The 14640-nt window shown below is 33.1% G+C and overlaps 2 protein-coding genes across 2 annotated transcripts; one reads left to right on the top strand and one right to left on the bottom strand.

The window, feature by feature from the left end:
• The first annotated feature begins 389 nt into the window (after positions 1-389).
• LOC130951505 (uncharacterized) lies at positions 390-3155 on the top strand. Its single transcript, XM_057880171.1, has 2 exons — positions 390-582; positions 1089-3155. The coding sequence occupies exon 2, from the start codon at positions 1107-1109 to the stop codon at positions 2982-2984; it is 1878 nt and encodes a 625-aa protein (XP_057736154.1). The 5' UTR covers positions 390-582; positions 1089-1106; the 3' UTR covers positions 2985-3155.
• Positions 3156-4639: 1484 nt separating this feature from the next.
• LOC130947727 (uncharacterized) lies at positions 4640-6567 on the bottom strand. Its single transcript, XM_057876428.1, has 5 exons — positions 6383-6567; positions 5631-5745; positions 5442-5531; positions 5238-5336; positions 4640-5127 (listed from the first exon to the last, which is right to left on the bottom strand). The coding sequence occupies exons 1-5, from the start codon at positions 6448-6450 to the stop codon at positions 5026-5028; spliced, it is 474 nt and encodes a 157-aa protein (XP_057732411.1). The 5' UTR covers positions 6451-6567; the 3' UTR covers positions 4640-5025.
• Between the last annotated feature and the right edge of the window lie 8073 nt (positions 6568-14640).

Below are 14640 nucleotides of genomic sequence, written 5' to 3'. Positions count from 1 at the left end.
TTAATTTTTATAGTATTTCGTTTACATAGTAAACAAATTGAGATTGAACATATCTTATTTACCGTATAAACGAAATACGTGCAAATTGCTCCTTTTATTTAGTGTGCAAACGTAATGTGTATTACAAAACGTGTCTTATTAAAGTATAAACGAGACAAATAAAAAAATTAATAAATATGCTACAAATAACATATATCGATAAATAAAATATTTAAATTATTTATTTAAAAAAAATTCGCATTTTTGTCATTTTATGTTGGGTCGAAAGTCACCAAATCACTCACTCACTCACTGGCTATCTCGTTGAATAAAGAAAAAGTCGAAAACGGTTTTAACTCTTGAGCAAATAATTAATTAGCAATTAATACATAATAAAAATCATTAATTATTAGCGCTATTTTATTTCAAAGTTTGAACAATAACGAGGTACACACTCCATGTTCTTCCAGCTGAAGCTGAAGAACACCATTGTTGCTGTTTCGGAACACTGATCGGAGCAACCAAACAGTTTTGTTCACTCAATGTTTTGTTCTACATTAATCCAATTCAAGCTTCCAACCTCCTTAGATCTCCTTTCCACTGGTAAATTATCACAACGTCTTAGATCTTCTGTCTAAATGGAATGTCTTTATGCGTTTTGGTTTTTGGTCCATTTCTCTTTTATCTCTCTTTTTGTTTGATGGCAAATGTGAAAAGAAAGTAAGAAACTGTTTGGTAGAAATTATAACCCCACCGATTTTCCATTCCTGGGTGTACTATTCTTCAATTGAATAGACAAAAGTGGGGGCACATGTTTTAAAGTACAAACTTAGAATTAGTTTCTGGGATTTTATCAAAATTTGATATTCATTTGTTTGTTATTCAATAGTTTGAGGAAATTTCTAATTTTTCACTCTTGGGTGTTCAAAAACTACTGTGCTTATGGCAAATGTGATATGTGAGATGTGTTTGTTCAGTTTTCATGGATTAGGGTTCAGATCAACTCAATGTGCTTGTTCATTGTTGATGTGTTAGTCTTCAATTCAATTTCAATTCATTGTTCTTGTTCAATGTTGATGTGTTAGTGTTCAGTTCAATTGTAATTGTAGATCCTGCAGGTTCTCACTATGAGCAAGGCATTTTCATCAAGAAAACCCTCTTCTCTGCCTCCACCAAAGGCAACAGCAAACTCTGCAAAGAATAGGCTAAGTCCTCGAAGCCCGTTGCAGGATCTCAACCGCATTTCCAACAGCAGCAACAGCAGCAACAGCAGCTATGCTTCTTCCAATCTATCCACTGAACCCCCAAGTGGTTGCCTCAGGTTCCTGTCTTCCTCTTCTTTCAAAACACCTGCATCACACAAGCCGAAGAGCCTCTCCAAAACCCCTAACTCAGTACCCGATGGGATTGGTTCGAAACAACCCAAACCTAAGTCCTCAAAGGAGAATCTTTCTAGAGGTAGCAATGCTGAGCCACAAGCAAAAAGGATCTCGTCGAATAAGGCACGGCCATGTCGGAAGAACCCCCCATGCAGGACTGGGCAAAAGTCTAAGCCTTGTTCTGTTCTGAGTGAGCATGGCAAACTTTTACCTGGGTTGGCACCTGGATCTGAGGAGTTAAAGGGAAAGAAAGACAGTTTGAGAGGGATAATTGATAATGGCAATGAGGATTCCCGGCTTAAAACCTCTCATGGTACTCCTAGCTTGACTCCTTTGAGTAGAAAAGTTGCTGAGTTGGATTTGGATTGTATGATTCATGAGGATGTTAACGAGAACTCAAATAGAAGTGCTAGTAGAACACCTCCGATTAATAACTCTGTTTCGCCCGAGATACAATGTGGATCTTCTTTGGTTTCAACAACCACACCGGCTTGTTATGGTGCTGGATATCTTGTTTCTGGTGTCACTGACAAGAGGAAATGCAGGCCTAGAGGGATTCTTACTGTAGAAGAGAACTATTCAGGCTTTGATAAAACAGCTGCTGATAGTTTTGATGATGGTGGTGAGAAGAAAGTCACAGATGTTAGCGACGATGTGAGTCCTTCCTTGTTGCCTTTGCCGGTTGAAGCTTTAGTGCATTGGCTTTCTTCGCCACGTAACAAGGGGAAGAAGGTTCTCAGTCCAAATGCCCACAGCAAAGCAAAACAAAGTGAAAGACTAGCAGAATCCACAACTTTTGATTCCAGTACTTCACCATCATGCAGTTCCAAATCTTTTTGGAATATAACTGATGGCAGTGATTTGTCTGGTACTTCTTATCATATAAGGAGAAAGATGAGTTCTTCAATTTCTCCAAGTGGAATTTCCGAATTCCAAGTATGTTTTGATTCCATGTTGTCCCCTTCTTATCCATCCATATTATTTTCTACAAATTCCATGCTTAGTTGTAGTAGCTCGGGAAAAGGTAAAAAAGATCAGTACAATCCCATTGATGAGAATTCACCCTTATCCCTGAATTCAATAGGCAGTGGGAATGTTATGCAAACTCCAGAATCAGACTACGGTTCAGACTTGCATATTGCATTGTCGTTTGTCCATACAGACAATCGAAAACAAGGTAGTCCTAATCCTGTCCTTAATTCTATCAATGATGTTTTCACATCAGAAAGCCTCCACCTCAATAGCTCTGTGCCACCAGAGGATTCTGTTAATTCTAGTTTCCAATTTGATTGTTTAGCTGTGCCTTGTGAATCGATTGATTTCAGCAAACTTCCTAGATTTTCAGATGATCAGGATCCTTGGTTATCAAGTTGTACATTAGGGAATGCATCCGAATCACAATCCCAAATGAGCCAACCTTATGATCCGGATGAATTTGACTGTTGTAGATGTTTGTCAGACGAAGAAGACCTTGCTAACCACCGTGATAACAATAGGTTATCAGCTCCACGAATCGATGAAGATGATGGCTGTGAAATATCCAAGGATGTCAACATTACTCACAAGGAAGACAATGAACTCGAAATTGATGGGTCTGGCAAAGTATTTCCTGCTTTGACATCATAGTCAGGTGCTGAATCCATAAGCACTGATGGAGGTGGTTTAGTACCATTCAAGTGGTTAATCAAGTAATAATGGTTACTCATTAACCGGTTGAGTAATTAATTGTTCCTACAAGAGATACTTTTACCAACAGTTTTTTTTCTCTTTTTTTTTTTTTTCCGGTTGTCAATCCTTGTACTCACTAGTCACTACTCTGTGAAATTTATACTACAATAATTCCAATATTAGTTTGCTGTCTTTTATATACTTTTGGAGCAACAACAGAAAATAGAAGCATATTAAGGAAGTGTTACATTCTCACATTTCAAATTGACACAAAGGCGTTTAGGCCAAAATTGATGTTAGACAATGTCTTCAATGTAATTAGGTAGATAGTACTATGCTCAAATGCTATATATTGAGGGGAAATTTTTTTTTAATAATTGAGGGAGTAAAGTGTAATTTCTCATCATTAATTTTATAAGTGAGACAAAAAATAAATATAAAAAAGAAAACAATAAAAAGTTAAAGATCACACTTTGCACTCAATTTTTTTTATAATTGAGATGATCCATTTCCGTATATATTGACTGGTACAACACAAATAATTACTACTAGTATAGATTCAGTTTTAGGGTTTATCTAACAAATGTTTTATGAATATTTATTAAGAAATAAAAGTAGAAGTTTTTAAAAGTTTGTAATGATTTTAAATGCTTAAAGAAACTATTTTCTCAATTATTACGAAAATCCTAAGTTTTACACATTAAATCTGGTGCATTAAACACTAAGTCAAACTAAGGTGCATCATAGTATTCTCCTTGATGTTATTATACATGTAAAGTATAAAGTTAACCATATGCATGTGGGAATTTGATTCAAAATCAGTTTCAAAATTTTTGGTCCTCGGACCGTTAACGCAAGACAAATCTCCCTTGAAATTTAGAAAAAAGTACACTTATTTCATCTCATGTATAATGACAAAGCACTCAACATTTTGGTAATGCAAAGTTTAATAACTATCCTTCAAAGTTCAAAGAATAGTCTTTACAATATTTGAGTGTTCAGCTCCAAATTTTATAACCAACTAATTATAATATCATTTAAATTTCAAAATAAACTGAGATGCATTTTTTTAAATCATCAAAATTTTTGCATAATTGGCTTTTGATTGATTTATGAATGGATATGAAGAGTACTCCAAAACTGGAGTCAATAATGATAGCTACTTATGAGGATGAGGGCAATGGAATTTATGAGCCAACCACCATGCTAACTATGCAGATTGTAAAAGCAGCACTATCAGCTAAACTTGGACCAAGATATATCCTTGCATATTTAAAAAATGCAGTTAGTGCACTACTGCACTGGTAGAAAAGTTGGGTACCCCCACAAAATGCCTCACATTTATGCTGGCCTATCTTCAGTGAGCTGGAAAGTGTGGAAACTAGACTGAGCTTTGGTGTATGAGACTCAAATCAGAATTACATATACACAATTGTTGATTTTATTTGATTCATGTTACCTATGCATTACACCCTTACTAATAGCTATTTTGACCCCATTGTAAGAGCTTGATGCAACAACACATCATATTTGAAATGTAATGTAAAAGGGCAACCAATTGCATAAGCATCCCGCGTTGACGCAGAGTCCGAAAAAGGACCACACGGAAAGGGTGTAATGAAATGTAATGTAATATGATATAAAAAATAAATTGAACTGAGCAACATTTAAATGTAACTATGATCATGACTCCTCTTGGAAATTTAACCTTCTAACAAACTGGTGGAAGTATACGTAGCACTCTGAAACTTGATTGACAAGCAAACCCAACCATAACTTTTCTTAGCATCTACTCATAGCACAAGAACTCACCCCAAGTACAATAGGGTCATAAAGGAAATCTAAGGCATATTCATAATCAAATCATGTGGCATCTGACAAAACAATTAATAATCCAAAAAAGGGTTTTAATAAAGAAATCTATCCCAAAAAAGCTGCAATTCAGCAATTTGACAGCCTGTTCTCTCTGGAAACATACATTTTTCCGTTTTCTAAGTTTCTAATTTGTCTTGGGTTTTGGGTTCTTCTTCCTGAGTTGTCTCCTTGGAATTGAATTCTTCATCCCTATAAAGAATAGCAATGCACCAAAGAGTGCTATGTTCTGCCATAAAATGTGAACATGATATGTCAAATTCTCACCCACAGAAGATAAAAAGAAGAAACAATGAGCCAAGAAATCATGAAGTGACAAGAGTTTGTAGTTGCACAAACCTGAATGAAATCATTCAGTAGTAAGCTATATTCGGGCCTTTTAGGCGAGTAGTTATAGAAGTCATACAGAATTGGAGTAGTAAGTGCCAAATGCGAAAGCTACAAAGAAACGAACAATCTCAATCAGGATTATAATGCTTTCGGACCAAGGCAAAGATCAGAACTTGAAATGTAAATACAGAAATCAAGCGGTTGCGGCCTTACCAGAAGAAAAGATCCAAATGTGCTTCCAAACACAAATAGAATCCCTCCAACCCCCTTTAGAAAAATGATAGTGGCAATGAGTTGGCGAACCTGAAATTTTTTACGCTTCAATCAGAAAGGAAACAACTAACTACAACTGTACAAGTTAAGAATGGATTCCATTCCCCTCAACAGAAAAAGTGGCCTTACATCCAATTGTGGTATCGCAACCCCCAATTTCGACGCCAAATTTCCCCTCAAAACATTGAGCTTTGGAATCAACTCCTTTGCAATGGGTCCACCAGTGGCATCAAATTCATTAAACCTAAACATACATAATTATATAAATAAATCCAATAGTACTAAATGTTGCTTCCATGTTAAATTAGCATAATCATCATTGTTAGCAAACTAAAGGTTAATCAGTTTAAATTTTGGCAAGCAAGGCAATTCTGAATTCTCTCTCTTATTTTGTATTTCAAAACATTCACATGCAGAATAAGAACATACATAACATCATAAATAAACTATGTAATCATGTCAGAGCACCCTAAGCTGAGTTATAATTCTTTCTATCGCATGATTTTTCATCTAACCTAAGCTACGAACATATTAAACAGAAAACAAGAAACACGCTTTTACCATGAATTCCTCAAATCAAGTCAATCGCCAAAATAGGTTTTGTTCTTCTCTATCTATTCTATTATAAATGTGTCCCAAAATTGCAAACTAAATAAATAAATAAAACGGAAAATGATTAAAACAATAATAACTGTGAGATGAAAGAAGTAATTGATGACAACCCAGATGCGTAAAAAACGAAAGTACAACCGAAAAAATACATCTTTTTGCATTAATCTGAATTATTACTGTTATTATTGAAAAAAGGGTTATTGGAAAGAAAAAAGATAAACTGATAGATCTGAAAGAGAGAGAGAGAGAGAGAGAGAGAGAGAACTAACATCTGCCATGCCGATAAGATGAAGAGGGAAGCGAAGAAGACACGACCCAGAAACGAGAAGAACCCCATTTTTTTTCTCTTTTTTCTCTGCGAATGATTTGAAGAAAAACAAGAAGCAGAGAAACTCGCAAGGAGAGAGATAGAAAAAGGAGGGAGAAGAGTCAATTTGCTTTGCCTGTGGTTCGGTTTTGGTGTTTGTTTGGTCAATTTTACTTATTTATATATTTATTATTATTATTATTATTATTATTATTATTATTATTATTATTAAGAAATAGTAAAAAGATAAATTACCTAAATAAAATGAATATTGAATAGACTCTAATATTAATTAGGGGTGTCAAAAATTTTCAGGAGGTGGGAATCTCCGCTGGGACCGCCCCAAATGAAGTCCCAATGGTGAAAAATTTTTTTCGTAGGAATGGAGATGAGGATCGAAATTCCCCCGAGATAGGTGCGGGGACCCGAGCAGGAATCCCTGTCCCATTTCCGATAATTCTCCGAATTTTTGAACTTAATAATTTTTACTTTATTTCTAATATAGAAATTTTTTTAGTAGTTTCACTCATTGAAAAGCCCTAACCCTATTGTTCAAGATTTTATTTTATAAACTATGATTTGCTATGTTATATTTCTGGACTTATAATTTTGGATAAGATATATTTGTGTGTTTATAATAATATTTTGTAGTTTATTTTTTAGTTTTTTTGATAATTTTTATATTTTCATATGAATGTTAAACATAGAAAAATGAGGAATGGGGCCTCGCAGAAAATGCAGAAAATGTGGAGAACGGGAATGAGGACAATTATTTCCCTATAACAGAGAATGGAACGAAGACGGAAATTAATTCTAGGAGTGGAAACGGGAGATGCCTCTTTGTTTCCTGTCCCATTGACATCCCTAATATTATCTGAACCGTCCTAATTAGGTAAATTTTTTTTCTATTTCATTTTACGTAAATGGTTACACAATTTAATTAGGAAGCATATAAAAAATCGAAAAATAGACCTTCTTAATTTTTTTAATTTTTTAATAAAATAATGTCTCTTATCTTATATTTTTTAAATAAAACTAAAAAATACGAGACAAAATATTAAATATTAAAAAAGTATATTTTATTAAATAATTAAAATAATTATAAAAATCTCATTTCTAAAAACACTATCTAAAGCACACACTAAATTATGACACCTATAAGGATTTAGTAGGGACTGTAATATGATAAATTATGAAAACTTAAAAAATTTAATTGGACGTATAAAGTGATAAACCAGTACAATTTACAATGAGTGTAACTAAAATAACAAATGCAAATAAAATAAAGAGTGAAATAAAAAACTTAAACTTTATAAAAAAGTTTTGCAATAATTATAAAAAATGTTTACAATACAAATTTTTAAACTTTGTAAAAAAACTTTTAATAATTACAAAAAAATTAGTTGTACTCTATTTTAATTAAAAGGATTATAAGTAACTTTATGAAGTTTAAATTTTTTTATTAAAATATAATTATTTTAAATATTTTTATAATGCAAATAATACATTATTGGAAATTGGATGGCTATAGTGTTCTTAACAAGGATAAGGTACACCATAGACTTTGTAGACTTTTTTCCTTTTCATATTTATGCCTAATCTTAAAAAAAAATTTATAATTGTGATTATAATAAACATTTTTATAAAAATATTGTATATATATCAAAATTATCTAACAAATCAATAATCATTTATTCGTATATATTTATATATATATTTTTAGATTTTTTTAACTAAATAATTAGTTTAATATTTTTGCTGTAGAAAAGATAATCAAAGATCATTGAAAAATTTTTAACCCATAATTTCAGCTCTTTCAACAGTCAAAATTTATTATTTTTTGGTACTTTTTCTTTTTATTCACGACAATTTTAATAGTGATGACTGGTGGGTTGCGATAGAAAGTAGAGATAATAAACTACTAAAAGATTTGAGAACATTAAGAATTTTGTAGTGAGTTTTATCTTTGTTGTCATCATTTTTGAGTTTTGGAGTTTGAATTTGGGATGATATAATAAAAGTGAAATCAAGAAATTTAAAAAAAATTTTGAATTTGTGATTTAAAAACTGTAAGGAGACAATGAAAGAAAATAACAAAAGGAGAAAAAGAAAAGACATAAAAGTATTACATAAAAGAAATATATATTCGTATTATGTTACATTATATTGATAGTTGGTAGTGTATATGTCGTCATTGCCATTGAAAATAATGAAGATGAAGAGCAAGTTGTATTCAGAATTTTGAAGTAAAAGGACTTTCTCATAGACTTTGACTCCATTGTTTTTCCTTTACTCTACCATATAACTAACTCTACCTCCTTATAAACCTTAGTTCAGTAATACATCTCTTATCTTACTCACGCTATTATATCTCCTCTAACTCCTGCTTTTATTCTGATATCTTCATCATTTGTTTTTAACTTTTTCAATTAGCTTGTACATAGTATTTATTAAGGAAGCCGAAATCAAGAAAGCTCAAGATAGTGTGACTTAGGTATATAAGTCAGTTATAGTTCTGTTATGCTTGCTGGTTTAGTTTTAAGTTCTTTCTCTTTGTTATAGCTACTTGTATATAAAGTAGTATTATACAGTATTAAAAAGCTAGACTTGCATTATTATGTACACTTTCATTTTTAGTATCAATTTATTCTTGTTTACAGTCTTCATTCTTCTTCTCCGTTTAAACACTCTGTGTTTCTTGTGTTTTAAAAAAACTCTCAAAACTCCTTTGTGGTATCAAAAATTTTCAGTTTCTAAATATGCATAGCGATACCCAACGATAATCTACCAAGCTCCAACAATTCTATCTCTTCCATGGTTAACAATCCTGCAATCAACAATACCTTGCCAACACCAATAATTTATCAACAAGGATCGTTTAACCCTATCAGTGATAAATTATGTGAGACAAATTTCACGATTTGGAAGCAGTAAGCTTTTGCTACTATTCAAGGCCAAGGTCTTAAACATCATATTCACAAAGAACGTATTCCTCCACAATTCTTATCAATTGCTGATCAAGCACAAAATAGTTAGCTGCAAGTACTTATATTAAATGTGGAGTAAAATTAAAGATTATTTTGCTCAATCTGCAAAATATAAAATCAAGCAACTCAAGGCTCAATTAAAATTGACCACGAAATATGAATTATTTGTGAGTAAATATATTTTTAAGATCAAGACAATATCTAATTCTTTGGCATCCTTAGGGCACACCACTTTTTACTAAAGAACATGTTGAAGCTCTCTTGGAAAGACTGGATGAGGATAATCAGAGCCTTCTTACCACCATCAATGCTAAACGTGAGTTTTATAATCTCTATGAAGTTAAAAATCTGATCATGAAACATGATAACATGATTAAAAAATTCAAGAAAACTGTCACAAGAATAATACAAACCAATCTTACACAATTTTTTCTCCCAATCTTTCAAAGTCTTTCTCGTGGAAATAGTCTTAGAAGAGAGAGAAGTGGTAGGATGAATAGAGGAAGAAGATCTTTCTTCACTAACAATCGACTTTAGTGCCAAGTTTGTGGCCATTTCTGCCACATTACTTAGCATTGCTTCAACCAATTTAATCATGAAATTCCTCTACCTTCTCAGAATCAAGATCAGTTTGCAAGAAATTTTTTCTATACACTTAATTCGGTAGTATCAACAACTCCTGCCCAAACTTCCTCATCATCTACCACTCCTCATCCTCCTAAACCATCCTTTCATCATCTCATGACATATTTTGCGATACCAAATTTTGTCACAGATCTAGCATGGTATCCGGATACTGGTGCATGACACCATGTCACGCCCAATCATGTAAACTTTATGACTAGTTCTAAATACACATAACTGAAAAAGGTTCAAATGGAGAAGGTATTTCTATCTTTCATATTGAAAATTTTTTTCTTTATTATTTAGACTTTAAAAGATGGTTTAATCTTCAACAATTAATTCATACACCACATATTACTAAGAACCTAATCAGTGTCTTTAAATAAGATAATTGTGTATATTTCAAATTTTATGCTCACTTTTGCCTTGTCAAATGTCAATTCACACAGAAAGTTCTCTTACAAGGTATACGTAGTGGTAAAATATATCGTTTTATAAATGTAGCTATGCTTCAAGCTTCACAATCTACTGCTTCTCCTATTGCTTTTACCATTTCTTGTTTTATTTTAGATAATTTGGCACAAATATCTTAGACATTCTGAACTAAAATATATACAATTAGTGCTCTCTCAATATAATATTCAAACTTCTTATAAGAATTTTAATTCAAAATGCATGTTTGTTGTAAGAACCAAAAATAATTAATCGATTAATTAACGTAAAATAATAATAAATTAATGGTATCAAAATAGGTTCCAAAAAATTAGAATATTAATTAGAAAATATAAATATGATAATTGGATTTAGTAGATTTTTCTGAGTTAGAAAATGTAATTTTCTTCGAAAAATTGCGTAAAACGCATACCGATAAATTTACCGACAGAACCGACTTATATCTGTTTGGTACTGTGCGAGAATTGATAAAAATAGTAAAAAAAGTTAGGAAATAAATTAAAGTTAAAAACTTATCGCTAATTTTAAAGGTTTGGTCCAAAATTGATAAAACGGGCCAAAAACTCTAACGGGTTGGACCGGACCCAAATTAGGTCCAAACCCAACATATAAAAGGTTACTTAAGTGACAAATTCACTCACTTTCAGCACTTGAAGGCTGAAGCAACGTGAATTGAGAGAGAAGTGAGCTAGGGTTCCACAAACACTATTCACTTCCTCACTCTTTTGGTCATAACTCAAGTTACGGTGCTCCGATTCGTGTGCCGTTGGCGGCTACGCGAAACTCTCGCCGACCCTGTCACTTCTAGCTAGGTATTATGGTAAGTTTCTTGAAAATTCCTACCAGTTCTTCCTTCTATAGCATATTTGACTTTTGGCTATGGTGAATGAGTGGTTCTCGTGATTTTGATTATTTAGCTACAATCTAGCACTGGGTAATTAGTTAGTTTTGTCCCAATCCATATTAGGCAAGGTAAAAAATCCCAAATCACTTGTGGTTTTATGTATATATGGAACCCTAAGTATTGATTTTATGAATTTATTTTGTGTAGCTTGATTATTGTGATTTTGGGAACCTTTGGATTTGAGTTGGTGGCTTGGTTGTGGTTGAAAGCTTGGTGGGCACAAATTTTTGGTGTATAGCGCATATTGGAAATCAGCCAAGGTATGGTTTCGATTTTCTCTATGTAATATATAATATTTCTGGACACTTAGGCTAGTAGACCTTAAGATAGGATTGAATTGGTTGTTGATGATTGTTGATGTATGATGATTGTGACGATTTTAATGGATGATGATGTTGATTTATGAGGTGGGGTGGATAATGAAGATTATGAGGATTGATAATGAATTATGAGGCTTATGGATGTTGATAAATGTGAGAAAGGTAAAATAATGGTTTATGATGTTAAATTATTGAGCTTTGAAGTTTTATAAGTAGAATTTGGTGTATGAAATGGATGATAATATAGATTGCTAAGTTGTGAATTGATGAGAAGGTGTATGTATATAAATTAGGTGCATTAGAACTGTTTTGGAAATGGAATAGGTGGTTTGAATGGAGAGTTTTGGCAAAATTGATTTTTTAGTGTTTTTGGTAAAAATGGATTTTAGGCTAACTTTGACGGATCATATATTGAGCTACGATCTTTGAAATTGATTAAATTTTATATTGAATTAAAGATAACTCAAAGAGCTTCAAAACCGTATAGATTTTGTGAAAATTGGAATTTTGTAGAAAAATATATGATTGTTAGAAGTTGGTGTAAAAAATTTGAATTCTGTGATGTTGCAGAATTTGTGATTTCTGGTTTGTGTGTGCACGCACACTGCTGTGCGCGTGCTTTAAATAATGGCTATGTTTTGACTTGTGCATACGCACAGCCTTGTGCGCACGCACACCATGTAAAATTTTGAAAACGTGCGTACGCACACACTGGTGCGCACACACACAGGGAGATGTATTCTGTTGAGAGCGTTAGCACACTTTGGTGCGCACACACACCCTACGAAGTTTGTAAGTTGTGCGTACGCATGACGATTGGATTTTTGATGGTTTAGAATTCACAAATGAATTCTCGTTGCAAGTATAGTTTCTAAACCAACAATAATCCTTTTCATACAAAAGATTGTTTGTCACAAGTAACAAACCCCTAAATTTATAAACCGAAGTATTGAACCTCGGGTCGTTCTCCCTAGGAATTACAATAAAGTGTTTTGTTATTGGTTGTGAGTTATTTTTGGGGTTTTGATAAGAGGCATGAAAGATAAATGGCAAGAAAGTAAACTAACAACTATAAAAGGCTCTTGGCAAGGTATGAAAATTAGAAGTCCTATCCTAGTTATCCTCCTCAATTGTGATGAGAATTGTTCATTGCTACCACTTAGTTAACCCTTACTAAATAAAGGAAAGTCAAGTGGATGAATTGACTTGAGCCACAAGTCCTAGCCAACTCCCAAGGAAAGACTAGCTTTAGTGCACTCCAAACCAATTAGCAATCTCTCTAATTATCAATCGACAAAGGAATTAGATAACTCAAGAGTCACTAATTACTCTACCTAGGCCAAGAGGAACAAAATCTATACTATATCTAGAAGAGGCATTTCAACAAACACATAAAAGGCAATAAAAGTAAACAACATAAATTGCAAGAATTAAAGAGAGATCTAACTACAAAGGCAAGAGATCAACAATAGAAAAGCAAAGAAGAACAATTATTATGAATTACCTCTTATTGAATTGAAAGAAAATGGAAGGAACAAAAGTAGATCTACAACAAAATGCAAGAACAATATAAAGAAAATTACAACAAAAGAATAGAGGAAGATGAATGTAACAACTAGAAATTAAGAGGATAGAAGTAGAAGAAGATGAATCTAAAATCTAGATCTAAGAACTAAACCTAATCCTAATTCTAGAGAGAAGTGAGAGCTTCTCTCTCTAGAAACTACTTCCAAAACTAAACTAAAACTAATGGTAACTAACTTGTGTTTCCCTCTTCACTCCTTGGGTTAAATAGCATCAGAAATGAGTTGGATTGGGCCCACAAGGCTTCTAAAATCGCTGGCCACGTTTTGCTTCAAGTGGACTAGGTGGCAGCAACGGCGCGTGCGCGTACTATGCGCGTTCGCGCCACCATACTTGTAGCAACTATGGCAAATCTTATATCGTTTCGAAGCCCCGGATGTTAGCTTTCTAACCCAACTGGAACCGCATCATTTGGACCTCTGTAGCTCAAGTTATGGTCGTTTAAGTGCGAAGAGGTCGGCTTGACAGCTTTCCGGTTCTTTCATTTCTTCATGAGTTCTCCAACTTTTCATGCTTCTTTCTTCATTCCCTTGATCCAATCTTTGCCTCCTAAATCTTAAATCACTTAACAAACATATCAAGGCATCTAATGGAATTAAGGTGAATTAAATTTATTCATTTTAAGACCTAAAAAGCATGTTTTCACTCTTAAGCACAATTAAAGGAGAAGTTATAAAACCATGCTATTTCATTGAATAAATGTGGGTAAAAGGTTATAAAATCCCCTAAAATCAATACAAGATAAACCGTCAAAATGGGGTTTGTCAACCTCCCCACACTTAAACCAAGCATGTCCTCATGCTTAAACCAAGAGAAAGCAAAGGGATCAACATTTATTCAATGAAAACTAACTAAATGCAATCTACCTATATGCAACTATCTACATGAATGCAATTGCTTGGTCAAAATAAATCAATTCTCAAGAAGCATATATGCACAAGGGCTAAGGACTAACAAGTCTAATCCACAATTGATTTAAGTTATTAAATATTTTTACAAACTTGCATGAAAAGTTGATCATAGGTGAAAACATGTAATTGAGCATCGAACCCTCACCGGATGTGTTTGCACTCTCTTCGCTCAAGTGTTTAGGGTTGAGTCTCTCAATTATCCCCTAATCATGCTTTCCAAGATTTTTTCTTCTTCTAACAATCGACATATATTTCATGCATGCATACAAGTATCATGAGGTCTTTTCTTTGGTTGTAATGGGGCTAGGGTCAAGGTAGGATGCATATATGGTCAAGTGAGCTTGAAGTTTGAATCTTTGATAAGCTTAGACTTCCCACCTAACCTATGACATCCTATACAATTAAGTTCTAACCTAACTACCCATTCTTCACTTTTT

This window comes from Arachis stenosperma, chromosome 9, assembly GCF_014773155.1.
Source record: "Arachis stenosperma cultivar V10309 chromosome 9, arast.V10309.gnm1.PFL2, whole genome shotgun sequence".
Lineage (NCBI taxonomy): Eukaryota > Viridiplantae > Streptophyta > Magnoliopsida > Fabales > Fabaceae > Arachis > Arachis stenosperma.
The sequence above is the reverse complement of the archived record's forward strand: the minus strand, read 5'-3'. Positions and strand labels throughout refer to the sequence as shown.